We start from the raw sequence: 19,519 nt of genomic DNA, 5'->3' as shown, positions 1-19,519 counted from the left end.
AAATATGGTATAACAATCCACACGTTCCGACCTACTTACATGCGTAACTGTTTTTAAATCAAACTGTTTCAATACGCCGTGCACCCGTGCACCATGGAATAGAATAGCTTCCACTAAATACTGCGCGGAGCACAGCGCGGCGCGGTGGGAACGGGGACACAAACAGTATCCACATTTTGCGACAAACGAATGCATTTACTGCAATTAAACTTAAAAAGGACGCTGACGTAACCAGCCTAGTACAGTACGTCGTCAAGAACCTTCCGGCGGAACAGCTCAGTCCGTCAACTCTAACCCTCTCTGCATAGAGTTCAGAATTGTATTCAAATAGCACGTTGTATTGGGCAGCTTTCTACACGCGCCCTGAATACGAGCTAATGTTAAGTTTATCCGCTTATCGCTCGCCAACGGGCGTGCGAACCATTTTGGGAGTTCAGGCGGCCGACTGATGGCCGACGGGATTACCGACTGCGTCGTGAACAAAAAGAAAAGACGTCGTTGAAAATCTTGGGGGAAACATAAGTACCTAGAAGTGAATCAGTGTGTTTACTTGTGGTCACATAATTTGGTTTTCCTTAAGCCCTCAAGGTTAATTCTGATGACTTCGCCTGCTATGGAGCGGCCCTTCTATTCTATTTTAGGACGTGATAGCTCCACTCTCACTTAGCGCACTTATTGTTATAACAACTATGGCTCGGGCTTCTTACGAGTTGTGTTTATGTGCTTACAATACTGCTTTTAGATTGGAAATCGGCCGTAATGGTCGCATAATGTCTTCGTAATTTTATTGGAGTTGAATGGCGATTTCAATTGGGTGCCTGATGAACATATAACAAATGTTCTCTCCATGTTATGATCCATCCACCTTTCAAGCTACATTCATTTGTTTTAGCACCATTTCGTAATAACGTAGCCATTGTGCGACTGCTTTGACAAAAGTAAATTAATTACGGTCCGCGCCTGTAAGTTCGTTGATGGAAAGCTTCACGCTTATCAGGGGATCAACTAGGGTCAGCAGTTTTGTTGGTTTGTCAGGTGTTACGTCAACGGGAGACGGTCATGTCGTGGCTGACGTCAGATTTGTCCCAGTGATAAATTGTGAGAGCTCTACTATCTGACTAAATGGTAACAAATAGTTAACTCGTTTTTTAACTTAACTATTTCAGCTGTCACGATTTATTGACTTACCGATTCATAAGTACTCGTAAATATAGACATGAGCAAAAAAAAAAGATCAATAAACATAAATTACACAAACAAAATCGTTCAAAGAATACCGTGCCAGCAAAAAAGTGTAAGAATTTGCTTAACTAAGTATTTATCGGAGTTGAAAGTGTTGTTATTATGTTCATTGAAGTTTAATTTACACATTTCTATAGTCATAGATAAGGCATGACTCACGGAAAGGTTTCGCCTGCGCACGCGCAGCGCGTCAGACCTCCCGCGTGTCTTCATCTCCCGTCCATCGTCCATCAGTTCTCGTGTCTTGACGTAAGTGGGTGTTGCGGTGTCGACCTACTTGCGAGCTATTCCCTAATTGTCAGTGGCTGCTCTCTAGTCTCTTAGCAGTGTCGTAGGGTTGGCACGTAGAAAAACAGAAAAGTTGTAAAAAATAAATAACATTCCTGGATATCATACCTCCATAATGTAAGTAAGGAGGAACAAATTATTGAGGTGTTTTTGATAAACAATTTAAAATACATCGAAAGACTAGGAAAGAAGTTTTTTTTTTTTGAGGTTTGACAGATAGTGGTGCCACCTATCTACCTAATACCTTAAAACCTTTTTTTTAATAAACGTAACACCCCTAGAACTAGATGAGCAGATGTTGTAGTGTGTGACGCAATAATCAGTTCCGCTTTCCGTGCTAAGTGTGCTGCCGCCCAATTTAATTACTGCTGCACTTTCTCGGCGCGCACGCATCGCTCTGCGCCTGCGCACGTCTAGCGCTGACGAGTGCCTAAACTGCGGCAGATTGGAACAGATCTTATTAATATAATGATATGATAAAACTTTAACGTCACAACGAAACACTAAACTTGTTAATTCGTTTTGACTAAGTAGTTTTGATTGTACTCAGATTTGAATTTAAAAAATGCCATTAAATGTAATGTAGGTAAGTCTACCTACTGATGATGATGAAGGTGAGAAAACGATTCATGATAATAAGCGAAATATCGTCAGGGTAGTAGACTGATTGCTGATAGGAGAGCACAGTATGTAATATAGGCTTAGTTGTGGCCAAGTATAGTTTATGTGTTTATACGATAGCTTATACTATTTTAGAGGCTTAACAAAGACACCGATGATTTTTTTTTAATTAGTTTTGGTTATATTGCAATTATCGAGAAAAACCCATAGAAACCATAAAAATGAAATAACTTCCTTCAGATACCTCAGTTACGAATAAATTAAATATCGTCTAATTAAGAAAATGAATAACTATAATAATGCCAAAAAACATATTATATGATATACTTATAATTAAGGCGTAAAACAAGTTTTTAGCAAAAAATATAAAATATTTTTAATCGGTCCCCTTCTTAATTACCGCATTTTCTTTTTGATAGAAAATGTGTGCAATATGATAATACATTTGAGTAAAAAATATCAGCGTAAAATAATAAAGGGCTTTTGAGATATAATTTTTTAAAATTTCCTGTAGGGCTGTCTCTAGCCTTCAGAAACATTTGATTAATTTATTTTGCTTATTATTAAAATTTTCATTTGATTTATACTAGGCTATGTAAATGATTATATGACACTCGCAAAACTAGCTAACTATTTTAAACCGATTTAGATAAAGGTATTCAATTTGGATTATATTTTTTACTAGGTACTATTTTTATTGGTTTTAATATAATATATGGCCCATAAAGTTACACTTTGCTTAAATGCAAAAGACAGAACTTTGACAACAGAACATAAGCTGGGAGTACCTCCAATTGGTGAAGGCGGATACAGTTTTTACTGGCTAAAACTCCCGTTCATATTTACATAATTATATCAATATGGAACTTTTGTAGCTTCATATCGTAAATTTAATCGCGAAGTCATTGACCTGTTTCATCTAGCGTTAGAGTCTTCTGACCCTCTTTTGTCGAACTAAAACTTTGAAAGCCGACTATGGATAACTTGGTCATCCATGGCGACCCGCTGTTGAAAAATCGAATGATAAATTATAGTGTGATTCTGACGATACTGACGATCACGATACTGACGATTCTGACGAAATTAACATAATACTATCGTCAAACGAAATATTCATAGATAGTGATAATGACGACATTGACAAAATGTAATTTTTTCTATAGTGCATAGATATATAACACTAATACTATAACATGAATAAATATAACTGTACACACTATAAAACCACATACGGATTAATCGAATTGTACCCTACACTCAATATAAACACATAACCGATGCTTATCCTTCGTGCCTGGTAAATTTCTTTAATTACATTTGGACAACCCTATATCCATAGAAATTTCTAAAATATTTAGAAACGCTTTATCTCAGAAGCCCTATGAGTTACGCGTGTGATTTTTTATGACATGATAAATAGCAGTTGTGTTCATATTTATAGCCAAAAATAAAATGCGGTAACATTAGGGCTTACGAGAAAATCGATAAAAAGTAAAATTAAGAAATTTTCAAATTTTTCATAAACTATCAAAACTACAGCTTCTTATTTTTTTATACGAATAGATATTCTGATGTTATGTAATTTGCGTTTTATTAAAAAACGATACCACAAACGCCTTAGCAGAAAAAAAAACATTAATTTTTCTAAGCGGCGGTTGACCTTTCACAAAAAAAAATATATCTCTTAAACTATAGAATATTTTACTGTGGGAATTTTAACCAATTAGTAAGTGGGGCGTGTTCTTTCGAAATAATATATAAAATAGGACTGGCCAAAACTAAGCCTATATTACACACTGTGGAGAGGAACTAAATGAAAAACTCTGGCCACGTTAAGCATTAGCAGAACAGACAGTTAGTGAAAACTGAAAAGCCTAACTAATATTTACTCTACGAGAAAACTGAGCCAACACAAGCGAAGTAGCAAGAAATGTCTAGATAGTGTATGCAGAGCACCCAAGCTGGCATTATAAGATCTTACTGTTTACGACGTTTGTGACGTTTGCGACGTTTAGCGCTGTAAGTGTCTCGTTTCCAATTGACTGTCGATGTCGTCCGCTATTAGAAAACACCCTCGTGACGAAGAGAAATGCGGGACGTACTCATGTGCATGTTACGTACTTTCTTAACAATTATAACAAAAACTATTAGGATTTACACTATGTTGTCAAGTATATTAAATAATGTATAAGTGAATTTCGAATTTAAATAAATATAATTTCTGTTGGAAATAACCGAATATCATATTTACAACCCTATCTTATAGTTCAGCTGAATCTTTCACAGCTATTTCGTCCACGTGAAAAGTATTTATGAATATGATATTATGTACGAGGATCAAATCTTAAGTTGTTATTCTAATATTGAACACCATCTAACTTAGCATAAATTATAAATGTCTACTCGTGGTCACTCAACTAATGATATCAATTTATTCATTGTTAATTGCATTACAATCCGTAATCCGTGTTATCTGTTACAAGGCAAGTTCTAATTTAAATTCAGACGAGACATTAAGAATATAAACCGATTAATATAGACAACACGTCGATAGAACAGATATTAACATTTAAGCAACAGCGCGCACTTTTGAACGTATTCTTTTTTGAAAAATACTTAAATGTGTGAAGAAAAGTGTGTACACCTACAATATCCGGGCAGTGGGCACTGCAAAAAAAAATCTTTTGCGGTAGAAATCGCAATGAGAAATCGTAATTAATTGCAAAAACGGTGGCAAATTTTCTCGCTATCGCCGACACCGAAAATGTCTTGATCGTCCAGTATTTCGGGGAAAAACCACAGTTCGAGTACGAATAAAATGGTTCGCGAATTCATGCATTGAAAAAAGAAGGCAAAGAATAAAATCCGCAGTGCGCGCGTAGTCTAGTGTGTAGTGATGCGAGTTGCGAGGCCAACTCCACGTCTCGCGTCGAATGCATTTCATCTGAGATCGACAGTGGAAGATCGATGCCTCGCCTTGTACGGCGAGCACTAATTTATGACCCCCTTTGTAGTTCAAGAGCATTTTAAACGTCCCCATTAGTATTTATTTAATACTAATTTGTTATTTGAAATGACATAATCAATGAAGTAGTATTTTTTGGCAAAGTGTACTCTGTTCTTTGTGGCTAACGACTTCTTTTCATCAATATAGTAGCAATGTATAGTCAATCAAGTAACACAATGCTGTAAAGTTTGGCTTCTGTGTGACTGAGAGAGCGAATTTATTTCCTTTTAATTGTCTCCCGACATGTTCTCCAGAAAGTCAATAAACCCTAAAGTTTACTACCACTGGCCCATTTGATTTTCGAACTAAGTACTTACCGTTAGCTATTCCTGAAATGAACTTCTAAGAAAATGTGTTAACCTACATTGTTCATAGTATCCAACACTCTACTACTAGCTAGAGTAGTTAGTTAATCTGGTGAAGTTGTTCGGGTACAGCTTGCGTTAGTAGTACTAGTCACCGCCAGGACACGAGGAGGGCGCCATACACACATGCCCAGTAACACACAACTTCTTAATCTTTTGTTTGTACCCGCGTCCTGCCGCTCACATACTTCAGATCACCTGACCAGCACTTGCGCGCACTAGCTGAGCTTCAATAAAGTTTCCTCCAAGTTCTATTAGAACAAGTCCCACATCAATTAGCCGACAGTACGGAGTAATTAGCTCCGCTCCAGTTTCGCGACGCATCTTATCTGAGGCCAATAAAACAATCATCTGTCTGCGCATGCGCTATTGTTCGCTGTTATATCATCGCTTTGATGATCACCGATACCATCAGGTGTTCCGTTACACGACTGTAATGAAAGCTTCATACATTCCTGTATATTAAGCTTTGCTGTTATAGGTCTAATTAAATTAATAAAAGATTCTGCCCTTAAAGTAAATGTTTAGCTATAGACATTGTAAATCTCGTTTAATTGACTAGTGTAATCAAAATACTGCCTAAATTTTGAGATTGAGGTCTCACAAATTACTGACATGTCATAAATGTATCACGATAAATATATGACATAATTAATATCTCGAAACAAAAACAATGCGCAGTGTCTGGTAAACAGTCTCCATGTCCATGCAACCGAGGTCATGTAGTAAAAAACCTCATATCGTTCTCTGATTAGTATTTAGTGACCAAAAAAATTTGCAAAACGTGAGCAAAAAATATGTGTTGGAGTGTCGAGTGTGGCTGGCTTATGTAACTGATACATTGTTTAATAGTTACGAATTGAATATCATACATACTTGATTAGAGTAGATTTATATTTAGATTTTGGCCTGATTAATGAATGAAGATTCTAGTATATATGTAAATAAAGGGTGTATCCAGAGACAGGATCACTTAAGATATAAACGGACATAATGATTTTAAAGTCTTTAGGCAAAAATTTTAAACTGCAGTGAGCCCAAAACCATTACAAAGTTTCGTACCCTTAGAAAAAATTACATGATTCACTCATTTGTATGAGACAAACCAAACACTAACATCGAAAATAATATCTAAACTCCATAACACTACGCTCTCTACATTTCTACTAATGGTAAACTATGTGATGTTGTGTGTTAATCGCGTTTAGATTGAATCGTCTAATAATAGTGTGGTCGGACATCTGGGCGCACACGTCGTCCAGGGGGCTATCCCGCAGCGCCCATACATGAGTATACTATGTCTACATACGAACACTTGAACGTATGACCGCGTTTTTTCTTAAATTTCTATCCCTTTTATCACATACAAACGGCATGTTGTAAAGTACAAGTACTTTCCCAGCTGACCTTATGAACTCGAAACATTATTCAATTACAAATTACCGAGGGACACCCACGGGTCATACTTGAATGGTTACGTATGCAGTGACTTCACCTCGAAACATAATGTAGCACAATAGTTATCGTCCATTCAGAATAGGTTTACTGTACCAAATCACCATATATTTAAATATCATTAACTTGCAAAACAATAGCCGCTTGATGTAAATGGTCAGGCCAATAGGTTATCAGTACAACAGGTAGCGGCTACCAGGCGGCCAGAGAACGTAGGAGGTGACATCGCGTTCACTTTCGACAACGCAATCGCTTGACCAGCCAGCCAGCAACTGAACAAAACCATAAGCAATCACGGTGCTCGGTGATCTGTGAACTGTTATTCCCCTGCGGCCTGCACTGCGAGCGCACTCGACTGAAAAATGTGTGCGACTGCCACAAAAATGATTATTGGTATTTTAAATTTCTAAAATTAAACACTTTCAATGGCTTCTTTCGTCATCATAATTAACCAGTAATTTAGTATTTCTTTGTTACAAATTACGAGTAAAAACGAAAGTCAGTATTCAGAATTATGTTACGGCTATTAAAAGTGTAAGACTACTCTAGTTTTATATAACTGCTTATTTATGGCATCTTCATAGTACATAAGCCACAGAGCCGTATAATTTGGGAGCGTATATTTGCATAACAAAGTACGTATTTGCTCGTTCATTGTCCGTAATAACCGTCCAAACTTTCTGATAGTCCGCAATATTAATAACTTTCAAACTTCATGGTAGGCGAGAATGAACTAACGCGAATGTAGATAATGTGTCGGAATTATCTGGTTTCGAAGTAACAGAGTAGCTCATGTGTCGTATGGCAAGCGGCGGTGATGGTCCATTTCCCTCGTTACCAACACTTAGTAAGCACTTTGTGAGGGACGAACGTGAGTACCGACGTGTTTATGTAAGCCTGGTAGGTCTGCGGTTGCGGTGAAAACTAAACTGTTTATGAAAATTAAGGAAGTCATTTGGTTTATTAGTAGAGAATTATATTCAGTTTTCCTGGAGAATAATGTTTATAGGTTTAATGGATGTAATCTTTGAACTCCATCTTCATTTGTATGAAACCGATACTACATAACGGGAGCTTTATATTATAAGCCCTCGCGAATATTAATCATCACAGAAAAATATAATCTTACCTCAAACTCGCGGTGAATAAATAATCTAGTAAGTATATCATCATCAAGTAGTAATAAGAACAACATTGATGGACACATCAGCATGCAGTCCGTTCGTTTGAATTACTTACAAGTATAAAACGTAACTACGTCTGTGATAGGCTCGTAATTTTATTTATTTTATTTTATTTTATTATAAAGGTTCTTCAACGACTTATTCACTATAACATATTACATAGACAACTAGTAGGTACATGGATAATCATGGTGAATTTGTCACTTAAAGAAGAACACAGCTTAAACATAAATAAACTATACAACTATGAGATCTGTTTCAATTAAAAATGAATCCAAATGAGATGGTATACATTGGAACGTGTCTGTCAGGCTAATTAACGAGGTGGTCGCGGCCTGTACTATACAACAAGCACAGTTTTAGGACTAGAATACAATTTGAGATGAGTACTTCGAAGTAGTCTTCGGGTCCTGATAGGTATTCCTGATTGTCACGCTTATGTGGGTGAGCTTTACCTCAAGTAATGTGTAAAGCGGAACGCATGCAGAATTACAAACAGAGTTTAAGTGGGTCTTACTTTACATCCTTGAACCCACATATTATTATGTATAAAGCAGTAATGTAACTCTGAATGTGATACGTAGTTGGCGTATGCAACTTTTGGGAAAATTTTCATTTATTTTGTACCCAGCTTAGCTTTTAATATTGACGTGGCATTTCTATCATAAATAGCTCAATGATAACCATCTGATAACATTTCTCATAGTACTGCAAAAGCTAAACATCAATTACAGTCAAAAATAAATCAGAGGAGGGAACTTTCTCGACTTTCCTTTACAAGTTGACTACAAAAGAACATAAATCAGTCGTGAAGTTTTATTTTCCGATACATCGAGTTTGTTCAGAAGTATCTTTTTACATTAGGGATGCCAGCATACCAAGAGGACATAATGCGAAACTCGTAATGCTGCCAATGTTTTATTTACTTCCATTCATGCTTTTTGGGCGGTTGCATTAGACGTTGTACTTACAACATACAAACGTGAGTGCATTAGACATAGTGCAGTGAAGTCACTATCTCCATGGTGAGAGAGATATCGATCGCCATACATCAGCAGTGAATATGGAACAATGTTTCGTCGGCGTCATCACCAAGTCAGTATAGCGCTAACGATGCGTTGCTAAAGCTCTTGAGGATACACCGGAGACACAACAGAACGCACAGAAGGTTAACTCTTAACAAACAAAATATACACGTGAATAAAAAATGTAATATGTATATGTATTTAATAGACTTGGTAGAAATACAAGGTACACGGCATCTGCGAGCCTTAATTGCTCCTTATTTACGTCGATGACTTCTGTATTCTAGATGAGCTTTTTGATGAAGGCGTCTTTGGAGAATTTAACAATTTAGACCAGTCAAGTTTCAGAGCAGCATAACATTATAAATATAAGAAATGAAAAAAAGGTTACCCCATTTCTATAGGATCATAATGAATCTTCTGCAGTTCTTGATGGAATATATTTCGTGATCCCAAAGGTATTGAGGTACACTATGGTCGCTTGCGCCATTGATTGAGTGCACTCGATTCATCAATGAACACATAAAGAACTGCGCAGCGTGGGAGGGGGGGGGGCTTCCGCTACAGCGCCCTACAGGGAGGCAAGTTGTAAGAGGCAGCGGGAATAATGATGGTCGTATCCAAGAAACACTGTGTACAGCGTCGTTATGTTTAAGTCGGCGCCATGCTGTCAAGTGGAGTCTAGAGACAAAAATTATGTAGAGAGGCATTTAAAAGCGTTTTTGAAGCCGTTCTGGTATATGTGTAACTTATAAAGTCACTACAATCTGTGACTTTGTATGTATTTCGACACTGATTTAGTTAGACAGGTACTAAAAAGATTACTTACGACTAAAATAAGCAGACCGGATTATTATTATTGAAATATTGTAAATTTTCGTAGTTTTCGTGGCAATATTTTAAAAGACATCCTTTGGACACGAGATCCCATCATACAACAGGGTTACATGGTGTGCCGATTACTTTAGCACCGTTATCCACTGTGTGATCATTATTTTTAATAACGCAAAATATTTTTTGTATCTTTTGTTCTATACCTATGCAAATTGATTAACTGCCGGTCAGCTGGTTTTTAAGATAATTGAGAATACTACAGGTTCTCACGATTGTAATATAATAATTTAATCGATTAGCACAAACATGTGACCGCGAGATATCGATGCTATCCTCATTGTTTTAGCGTGACCTTTAGGCGATGCGAAAGCTAAATTAATTGTTACATTCATAACATATGAATACTAATCGTAATGTATTAGTTATTTATGTAAGCTATTGACATTGTACTTAAATGTCATTTATATTAAAACTAGCTGCACGTGGTTAGTTTTTCCCCGTTTTTTCCACATTTGCCGTTGTATCTTCGCTCTTGTTAGTCGCAGCGTGATATTATATAGCCTATAGCAGGGTAGGCGAACCTTTATGCATCGACGTGCCATTTTTCTAAAAAAAAGTTTAATGTGGTCATTCGCGTGCCATCAAACAATTTTGACTTTCTGATTATTTGGAAAATAATAATTATAAATACTATCAAATTGATCGTCTTAAAATACGTGCCATCAATGGCACGCGTGCCATCGGTTCGCCTACCCTGGCCTATAGCCTTCCTTGATAAATGGTCTTTTCAACACAAAAAGATTTTTTCAATTCAAACCAGTAGTTCCTGAGATTAGCGCGTTCAAACAAACAAACAAACTCTTCAGCTTTATATATTAGTATAGAGTATAGATTAATCGCCGATCTCTCGTAACTTGCACCACACTAAACACTCCACTGCCCTATTGAAACGAATAAAAAGTGAACAAAAAAACAAACTTTATGCTCTCGCGTTAAAGTCTACAATACATGCGAGTTGAGCGCAATTTATATTAGTACGGGGAAGTGTGCCGAGCGACGGTAACCAGAAACGGTCCCTTTTTTTCTTCTATTTCAGGAGAGTTTAAAACAGTGTGCGTTTGACAGACTACACACAATAACATGGCCGATGTGTCCGTGACGCCGAGCCGTGGTGACGGACGAGATCTACAGAGTCGCGTCAATGTGCAGTGTCACGTCACCGTCACGAGCACAGACGTGACAGATAAATCAATCACAGATTGATTGATTTATCTGTCACGTCAGGCATCCGAGTGCAGCTCTCGCGGATCAGGTGAAAACGATGCGCGCAATGTAAATGGTGTGATGATACGTGCGTGCTCAGCAGAACATCCTGCGGTAATGCCAGCCGGTGAAATTAGAATTACACACGAAACTTAGCTTAGAGAAGTGTAGAACAGAAAATATTTCAACGTCAGCTATTGTCATCAAGTAAATGGAAATGGATTTAAAAATAGTTAGCTAGAAAAAAATGTATTTGTTTTGTGAATTGAGCCATATTTCACATCGGCCAAAGCAAACTCGATCCACTTACGACATATTTCATCATAACACATAGGTAACAGTTCTAAACTTGAGAACAGTAAACCACATAGTTAACCGACGCAGTCTGTCGAAAGTGAGTATGTGTGTTGCGGTAGGGTCGACTAGGCGCCTAGAAACTGGTGCGGTACTGTGCGGGCTACCGCTAAGATGCGGTAACAGTGACACCGATACTATTCCATTGTGAAATAGTATTGGTGTTCCTCACGTTTTACATTAAACGAGCGTTGAGGTCCTGGTACTTTATTGTCTCAATTAAAAATATAGGGGTCGAGAAAAGAACTTGGCACAAAATTCATAATTTACTTCAACCTTTTCCTTTATTCGTTTCATGTCCTATTAAATGAACTTAGTCGAAAATAACTAGACAGAGTGAGCTGAGATTAGATTACAACACAAATTGTCTACAACCTGGCCACAACTATTTCAAATCTAGTAACATGTGGAAGTAGAATGTAGGACCAATTAATTACATTACTCTTTACCTATCGCTGGCATTTTACTCTTCTCGTAAAACGTTTATAGCTCCGATACTAATTAAATTTTTAAATGCCAGTGTTTATAGAGATGCGACTGTTTTAAGAATTTTTTGGATGAGTGCAGTTTATGAATTTGTTGTGAATCAATTTCACATTATTTTGAAGACTCACCTGCTTCAGAAATTCAGCAATCAGAATATTCTATACAATTATGTTAGATAATATTGATAGTACTCCCGGTAGCGATAATTGAGCAGTAAGTACCGTTTTCCTGAGCCATGCTTTCCATGTGCGACAGGATCAATTGAAGCAGTCGTTGTATCTCCGATCTCTTGACATTAATCCGCCCGATAGCCGGCGTCCAGTCCTTCCCGGGTCGATGACATGCCGCAGATAACTCATACGCGGCTATCTCTGCCAGACCCGGCGAGGCTACTTCGATGTCTTCTAGATTAGCGAACTGTGTTAGTTGGTGTTGGGACAAGCGACGTAACTTTGTTGAAGTTGTGTTCACAAAAGTAACTTTTAGGGTACTGAATTACTAATTGAAACTTCGAAGATTTTCTTGAAAAAAGAGAAAGTATTTACTAGTTTCTCAGTAATAACTGTGGTAACTATAAAAAAAAACAGAACTTAAATACTGACTTTAATGTAAAAAGAAACATTAAATAAAAACGTCCTTTGTTTCCACTATAAAGACGTTTCGTTGTTTTGGTCATAAAGTCAAAGTACCAGGCAGTCATGAGCGTAGAGGACTATCTCCATCGGCGAGTGGCGTGCGGTTAGTGTTCGTATTCGTAAGGTAACTCGACACTGCTGGCACTACCAGTATCATGTTACTCACCTCAAAATACAAAATGCATTTTTAACTGAATCAGAAATATTTTACATTTGTCGCCGTGTTCATAAAAATATTCTTCATCTGTAATCCACAAAGGTAGCTGCTTACATAATGAGTAGCTACAAATTATCCTCCTGAAATCTTATATGTGCAAAAATGTAAGCAATGCGAACATTGTGCGAGTTGCATCTATAGTAGCTCGGTGTGAGCGGGAGTGAATGTGATTATCCAATTAAGGAGCGCTGGAGTCAACGCACGGCGACCCGTCTGCGTGCACCACTTGGCATCGCCTGTTTCCCTGGTGCCTTGTTGCTCACTTAGAGATCATTTCTTCTCCTCATTATTCAATCAGATTGATTTCCCTCTTGGCTGGATCGGATATATAAAGACATTCAGGGCTGAGATTCTGAGTAATTCATTCCACAAGTCAAAAGCAATTTACTCAGTACAATAACGAACGATATTTATACCTTTTCTTTCAAAGAGTTAGCAATAACACCGCAACCAGTTATGTTCCCTCATCTTTGCTCATCTTCGAGTAAATGTTCGTATATTTTTCACACAAATGAAGCGTGTAAACGGGCTCAAGAGCGTCGTAATGAAAAAGCCGGGAGCGGAGGCCTTCGCCGCTGCGTGTAATTTGCGTAAATGGACGATTTTCTTGAACGACGCGACCGGCCCGCTCAACTTGACCTATACGCCGTAGGGCTGACCGACTCCAAAATGTGGCGCTTCTGCATATCGAGTAATTCATGAAAAATATGTGCACTGTCATTTTATGTCAGATAAATCATGTAAAACATTGATTGATCGACAGCTGGCAAAGGAAGTATCTTACAATTCAAGATTAAGTTTTCAAAAATTATCACAAATTGAAGTAGTTGTTCTCACCCCGCGTGGCAGCCCTACTGCGTTGCATCGTAGGCCCTGCGTGCGCGTGGGCAAGCGACATAGGTCCGCCGCTTTATGGTGATTGATGCTAGTCTCACTATGCCTGTGGATTCGTATCAAGGCTTACATATATTTCGTAATCACTACTCGTAAATGCGTCTGCATTAGCTTTCATATAGAAACCTTTGAGATTGAAAGCTGATAGTATGTTTCAAGCTATCGGTGCAGTTATAACCATCATATTTCTTCTCCCAAGCGAATCAATAATAGTTATATACAACCAACAACTCTTATATTTAAAAAAAATGTTTTTACGATTTTAATAATGCATAACCAGTTTCAGAATAATAAAGAGGTTCCTTAGTATCTCAATATCAATTCTACAAATATTTTACTCTGGCGTGCTTCCATAATACTTCTTTTATTTCACATTTTCCTGAAGAAAACCGCAAGTCACCTGCACCATGTCTCGCGTGCTATCTTCCATCAAATCGTTTGACACAGGAAATTCAACTCTAGATTGAGGGGAAAGGGTGTAATTTATTTTATAGAAATACAATGATGGCATGCAAAATATCGTTCCAATTTCGTGGGATCGATTTTTATGTAGTTTCCGTGTCGTTTCGGTGCGGGCGCGGTGCCGGCTCGTCCCACTTGCTCCCACAAACATAAATTAAACGAGTACCTCGGGGAATATTATTCATATTTCGTGAGCATCGCTCATGAAAACGAACTCATTATTAGAACTATTTTAAAAGTTCGACATATTATAGAACTACACTGCGTCATTGTGCATTGCAGCAAGTTATGGAAGCAATAGCCTTTGAACACATATTCCCGAATGTGGGAGTTTTTGTGTTATTTTTTACAATAGCTAACGGAATACGTGTCCAATCCTCGGTCCCAGAGCGTGGTCACGCGCATGCGCAGTTCGCGGCGCACAGTGGAAGCGCACGACTCTACCCCCACATAGGGGCACATACACACCAACTATCACAAACCTTACATTTTTTATCAAAGTGTTCGCCCTAAATTGTTTATTCCCTTCTCTTACAAGATTTAAAACAATTGGATTTCTGAACAACTGCAATCTTTTGTTACGTATTCATGGCTGTCCAGTCCACGCGTGTAGTGTAGACGCGACTTGTCGTCTGCGCGTGTGTTCTTGCATGTGACACGTATTGTGCCTCCGACGTAACTCTAAAACCAACTCGTTGCGAAGGGAACGGAAACACTTGGTTTATAGTTATTGCGAAAAGCTATGTCTGAGCAGTAAGCAGCATGATCGTTGGTATGTATGTCAGGCTGTCAGCATGTCCTTTCCCTTTAAATACTTGAATTCCTGAGATATTAATACTTAACTAGCCGTATCAGCGGCTCCTTTAATCTGCGCCGGTTAATTCAGTTCGTGAATGTTGGAGGTATTCCGTGATACGAATATCGAGTGACGGGCACACGAAGGAAACAAAACACGGTCGTAAAGAAACTAGTTGTACCGCACATACTAACTTTGGAAGTACCTCACCGTTGGGTTAACTGGTTAGTCACCAGTGTGTAGCAGGCCGAGGGTCACGTAGTGTGTCGTGGTCACGAGTCCCACATATATGGGCTGCAGGCTGGGCTGCGACTCCTCGCTCTTTGTCTTATTGCCGACCAGCTACGACGACAAGCACTCGAGTTCCCAAGACAAATTTGCTGAAGATGCTACTTTGATGATGCCTACTTCAGTTTTTAGGATATGTAACCTCGTCCCCTAAAGACGCAAAATTTCATCAGCGATAACATTGTGTCATTGTTTGATGAACGAAACATAATAAACACATCCCAAATCATAATAACTACATAATGCAAGCAAAAGAGCGCGAACTCTGTTCCGCGCCTTGTTTGATTAAGTGTTTTTACGGCCGTCAAGTGGGCGCTTCCAATCAAAACAAAATCGCTGTTATTACCGTTCTCACCTCAGCCCACCGGCTAATTACCAGCTGTCAGTGTTCATACATTTGTGTCAGAGATCACTTTTGTGTCTTAATTACCGGCTGTCGCGGCGACCTTCGCCTCATCATTAGTTTTTAAACCGAACACAAGGGCTTGTCAGACATGCAAATTAGGAGCGTTATGAAAATTCTTTGCCGAAATATTCCTTTATTGCCTGCTTAGAGTGCTTAGTCTTAGTTGAAAAGACCGTGTATGTTGCCGAACGAAAACCATCAAAAGCTCATTATTTTAATATGTGTCGCTAAAACGTTGCATGCGTGTTTTGGTAGTCTTTGTTTATACTGGCAGAAATATTAGTCTTGCAAGTTTTGTAGTAACGAATGTGACATGTCTTATCTAAACTGTGTCAATATCTAACAGTCTGTCCTATTGTCGCAGGGTGGAGCTTGAGCATGGCGTACTACCGCTGCGGGCCGACCGCCATCGGCAGCCGCACGTCCTGGGGGCCCGTCACCTCGCCCACCTCCATGGAGACCAAGAGCTTCGATAGACCACTGAGCGGAAACTTCGACAGAATATTTAATGCCTTTGAGAGGACGAACGCCTTCGAGTACATAAGAAACTCTTTCGAAGGAGGGAAGGAAGAGGAAGAGCGTCACATCGGCCACAGCGACATCGTGGTGAACAGGAAGATGAGCAGCAGCTTCGAGCGCGCCGACTGCGCGCTGGCGGCGCAGACGCCCTGCTCCGAGGACGAGGACTTCTACCGGGAGAAGATCCTGTACTCGCAGGCGCGCCAGCTGTTCCCGCTGCAGGAGGACCTCGCCGACTGGATCAACAAGACCATCGGTGAGTACCTAGTGTAGCGACACGACAGCCACAGTGACTGGCAGCTGAAACTATGTATAATTAGAATAGTGAGCAGGTGAACAACGTGTCCAAAGCAATGACTAGTGCTACCCGTGACTAGTCAGTTGTTCGGTAGTATAACAATACTTTGCAAAAGTTACATCATTCTGTGCGAGAGCCGTACTAAATTGCGATTTTACGAGTTTCTCTGACCTGCAAATGCCATGTGAGTTAGCGGATGAAAAGTTTCTAAGCGGATAATTAATTCAACTGAACTTTTAAAAGTACTAATGAAATGTTTATTTATTTGCGGTGTGACGAGTTATGAAGCTAGCCTAAGTTCATCTAGTCACATTTAGGTAAACAATTTTAATTTAAATGATACATAACTACCAATATTTAAATATCAACATGGTAAAATTGTATTGCAAATTAACAAAAAGCAATATCAATAAATTCAACTTAAAATACAATTAAGTCCGCTCCAAATTCTCGTTAATTCAGTATAATATTTATAGTATTACACACAGGGCCGAGGAATCGTAATAATAAAGCACAATGTGTACGACAAGTGATTGTATCATCGTTACCATATAAGCGCGCGGCGTTTTTGTGTGAAGCGGCGCGCGCGTGGGCCTCGCCGCAGGACATGAGATGTGCCGATAATTAGTACTTAAAGTTTACTACTTCCACGACACATTCTCAATCCCGACAGACCTTCAGACGCTCACCACATCAATATCTCATTAACAAGTAATTTCGACTCATTCATTTTTACTGCTGCAGCACATTATCTTAACGCTACCTAATAGGCGTATATAAATAAGAAACATATAAGATTCGATTTCCTTATCGCTGAAGCTATTTATTTTAATACGCTTCTTTTTATTCGGTCAGTTGAAATTCCTCGTCTGGACGTAGTTGTGTGAAAGGCAAAAATTGATACTTTAATATCTTGCATCTAGAATACAATCAAAAACCTCAACAAAGAATTTATAAAAAACTAGGGCTCGGGCTAAAGTTGTTTGTTGCGGTTTTTAATTCGATTTTTGATAACCGTTTATTTTGATCGCTATTGAAAAGTATTATGTTATGACTGGCTGGATACTCCTGCCACCTACGCGGCAGTCCAGTCTCTACTCTCGGGTAAGGCATGGCAACAGAAACACGTGCGAGCACAAACAGACGTCCAGAATTACAAACGTAGGAACAAGTGACGCTTAATATAACAACAATCAATCCCATTTAAAATAAAAAGGATCTTGATATAGACCGGATTAGATTATCCCTTAAGCACAATTAAGATCAGTAAGGACCTTTTCTGTGAGATCGTCAGGTGGCCCTGCAGGCCCACACCAACTTCACAGGGAACTATTATTCGAGCTTCCGTCAAGTTATGCCAACATTATTACCTATTTGGGAAAACTCTTACCTTGCGCTGACTATATAATTTACGATAATGTTCGTAAATGTTACCATTATAGCAGATTATCGTGTCTAAAACCAACATGACACGCACGACGCTGTCATTACACTCGCATATGCGTCTTCTCAATTACTTGTCTATCAGAAGATCATCACCATTACATCAGGCACAATACATTATCAACTCTGTGCCCTTGATATATAACATACATTTGAACAAGAGTTTTCCAACATAGATTTGCACATTGTTTAGTGTTTTCTGCTTCATTGAAGTCATGAATGACCCGTGGAAATGATGACGGACGATTTTCCATAAACAGCGTCAAGAATGTGGGACATATGCGAGCGATACCGTAACACAAGTAAGCAATGATTACTAAATAAATAGTAATTAGTGCTACGCATGATCGACCGCCTGGGTCTGGAGCAACAGCTGACATGCGACCACGCAACTTGTTCATATAACATACTTCAGGAACATCTGTACATTAAAACGCTGCAATTTGATTAGAAATAAGTAATAACTAAAAACGATTTACATAATAATAATAAATTTTGAGTTGACGACTAAAGAAAAGGCCTAACACAGTACCCTGAGTACACCGTCGTAGTTATGAGAACAGTTAAAATTTTGTTCGCATTCAGGTAGTTGAAAAGGATTCGAATGATCTCGATTTTAATTGCTTTGGGTACTTAAATATATTTTAATGATTTCTGTTTTATACTTAATCGTAAGTATTTTAAGACAATCAAACCTATTGGACTTCGAATAAAAAAATAATGTTTCTGTTAAATTCATTAAAATCCCTTTTTATTTTTCTTTTACGAATCGTAAACGACGTTGCAAATGTTTTGGTAAGCGCTTGTGTTTAAATAGGAATTTACTTAACATAATCATCCAATAATACTCAGAACTAATAATTGCTCTCGTTAAAACTAATTGAATTCCCGATACACGTATACAATTTTATTTATAGAGTAGCAATTTGCTTAATTATAGAGTAAAAGCCTTCGGAGTACTAGGCATGCATAAAATGCTAATGTAATATTGGGCTGTTCAGTTAGGGTGTCTACTCATATCAATGGTATGAACTGCCGCTGCCTAGACGCGCTGTAATGAATATTTAAATTTATTATTGCGGGTGGTACAAGTTAATAGACGAATGTTCTAAAACAATGTTTGTGGCTTTTTATGATTCCTTCTGAATATGAAATCTGGATATTGAATGTTCAAACAGGATTTTTCAAAATAATCTGAGTATTTGTATATTTAGAAAGATAATTGTCGTTCATACATTACTAGATTCTTACAATATACTTTGTTGACTTACAATCAATATTCAAAATAAGCATGCAAAAATGCAGTAGATAATGTAAAATAATGTTCAGTGCTACATAATAATGAATAACGTTGATACCGCAACAGTTTGGACCGTTTCAAGTACACAAGCTGTCATGAACGTGACACGTCCTCCAGGCTTGTGTCGCAGTACACAA

At 38.3% G+C, this 19,519-nt stretch overlaps 1 protein-coding gene across 2 annotated transcripts in view; it reads left to right on the top strand.

The window, feature by feature from the left end:
* LOC113502822 (GAS2-like protein 3) overlaps positions 1-19,519 on the top strand; it is a 42,145-nt gene that overhangs the window by 13,092 nt on the left and 9,534 nt on the right. The window contains exon 3 of one of the 2 annotated variants that reach the window (XM_026884540.1): positions 16,188-16,597. In XM_026884540.1, the coding sequence (XP_026740341.1) occupies positions 16,201-16,597 (397 nt within the window). In that variant the 5' untranslated portion in view covers positions 16,188-16,200. Of the gene's footprint in view, positions 1-16,186; positions 16,598-19,519 lie in introns of both variants that reach the window. The other variant, XM_026884538.1, reaches the window with a different exon arrangement.

The sequence above is a fragment of the Trichoplusia ni genome, chromosome 18 (genome assembly GCF_003590095.1).
Source record: "Trichoplusia ni isolate ovarian cell line Hi5 chromosome 18, tn1, whole genome shotgun sequence".
NCBI classification, from domain to species: Eukaryota; Metazoa; Arthropoda; class Insecta; order Lepidoptera; family Noctuidae; genus Trichoplusia; species Trichoplusia ni.
The sequence above is the reverse complement of the archived record's forward strand: the minus strand, read 5'-3'. Positions and strand labels throughout refer to the sequence as shown.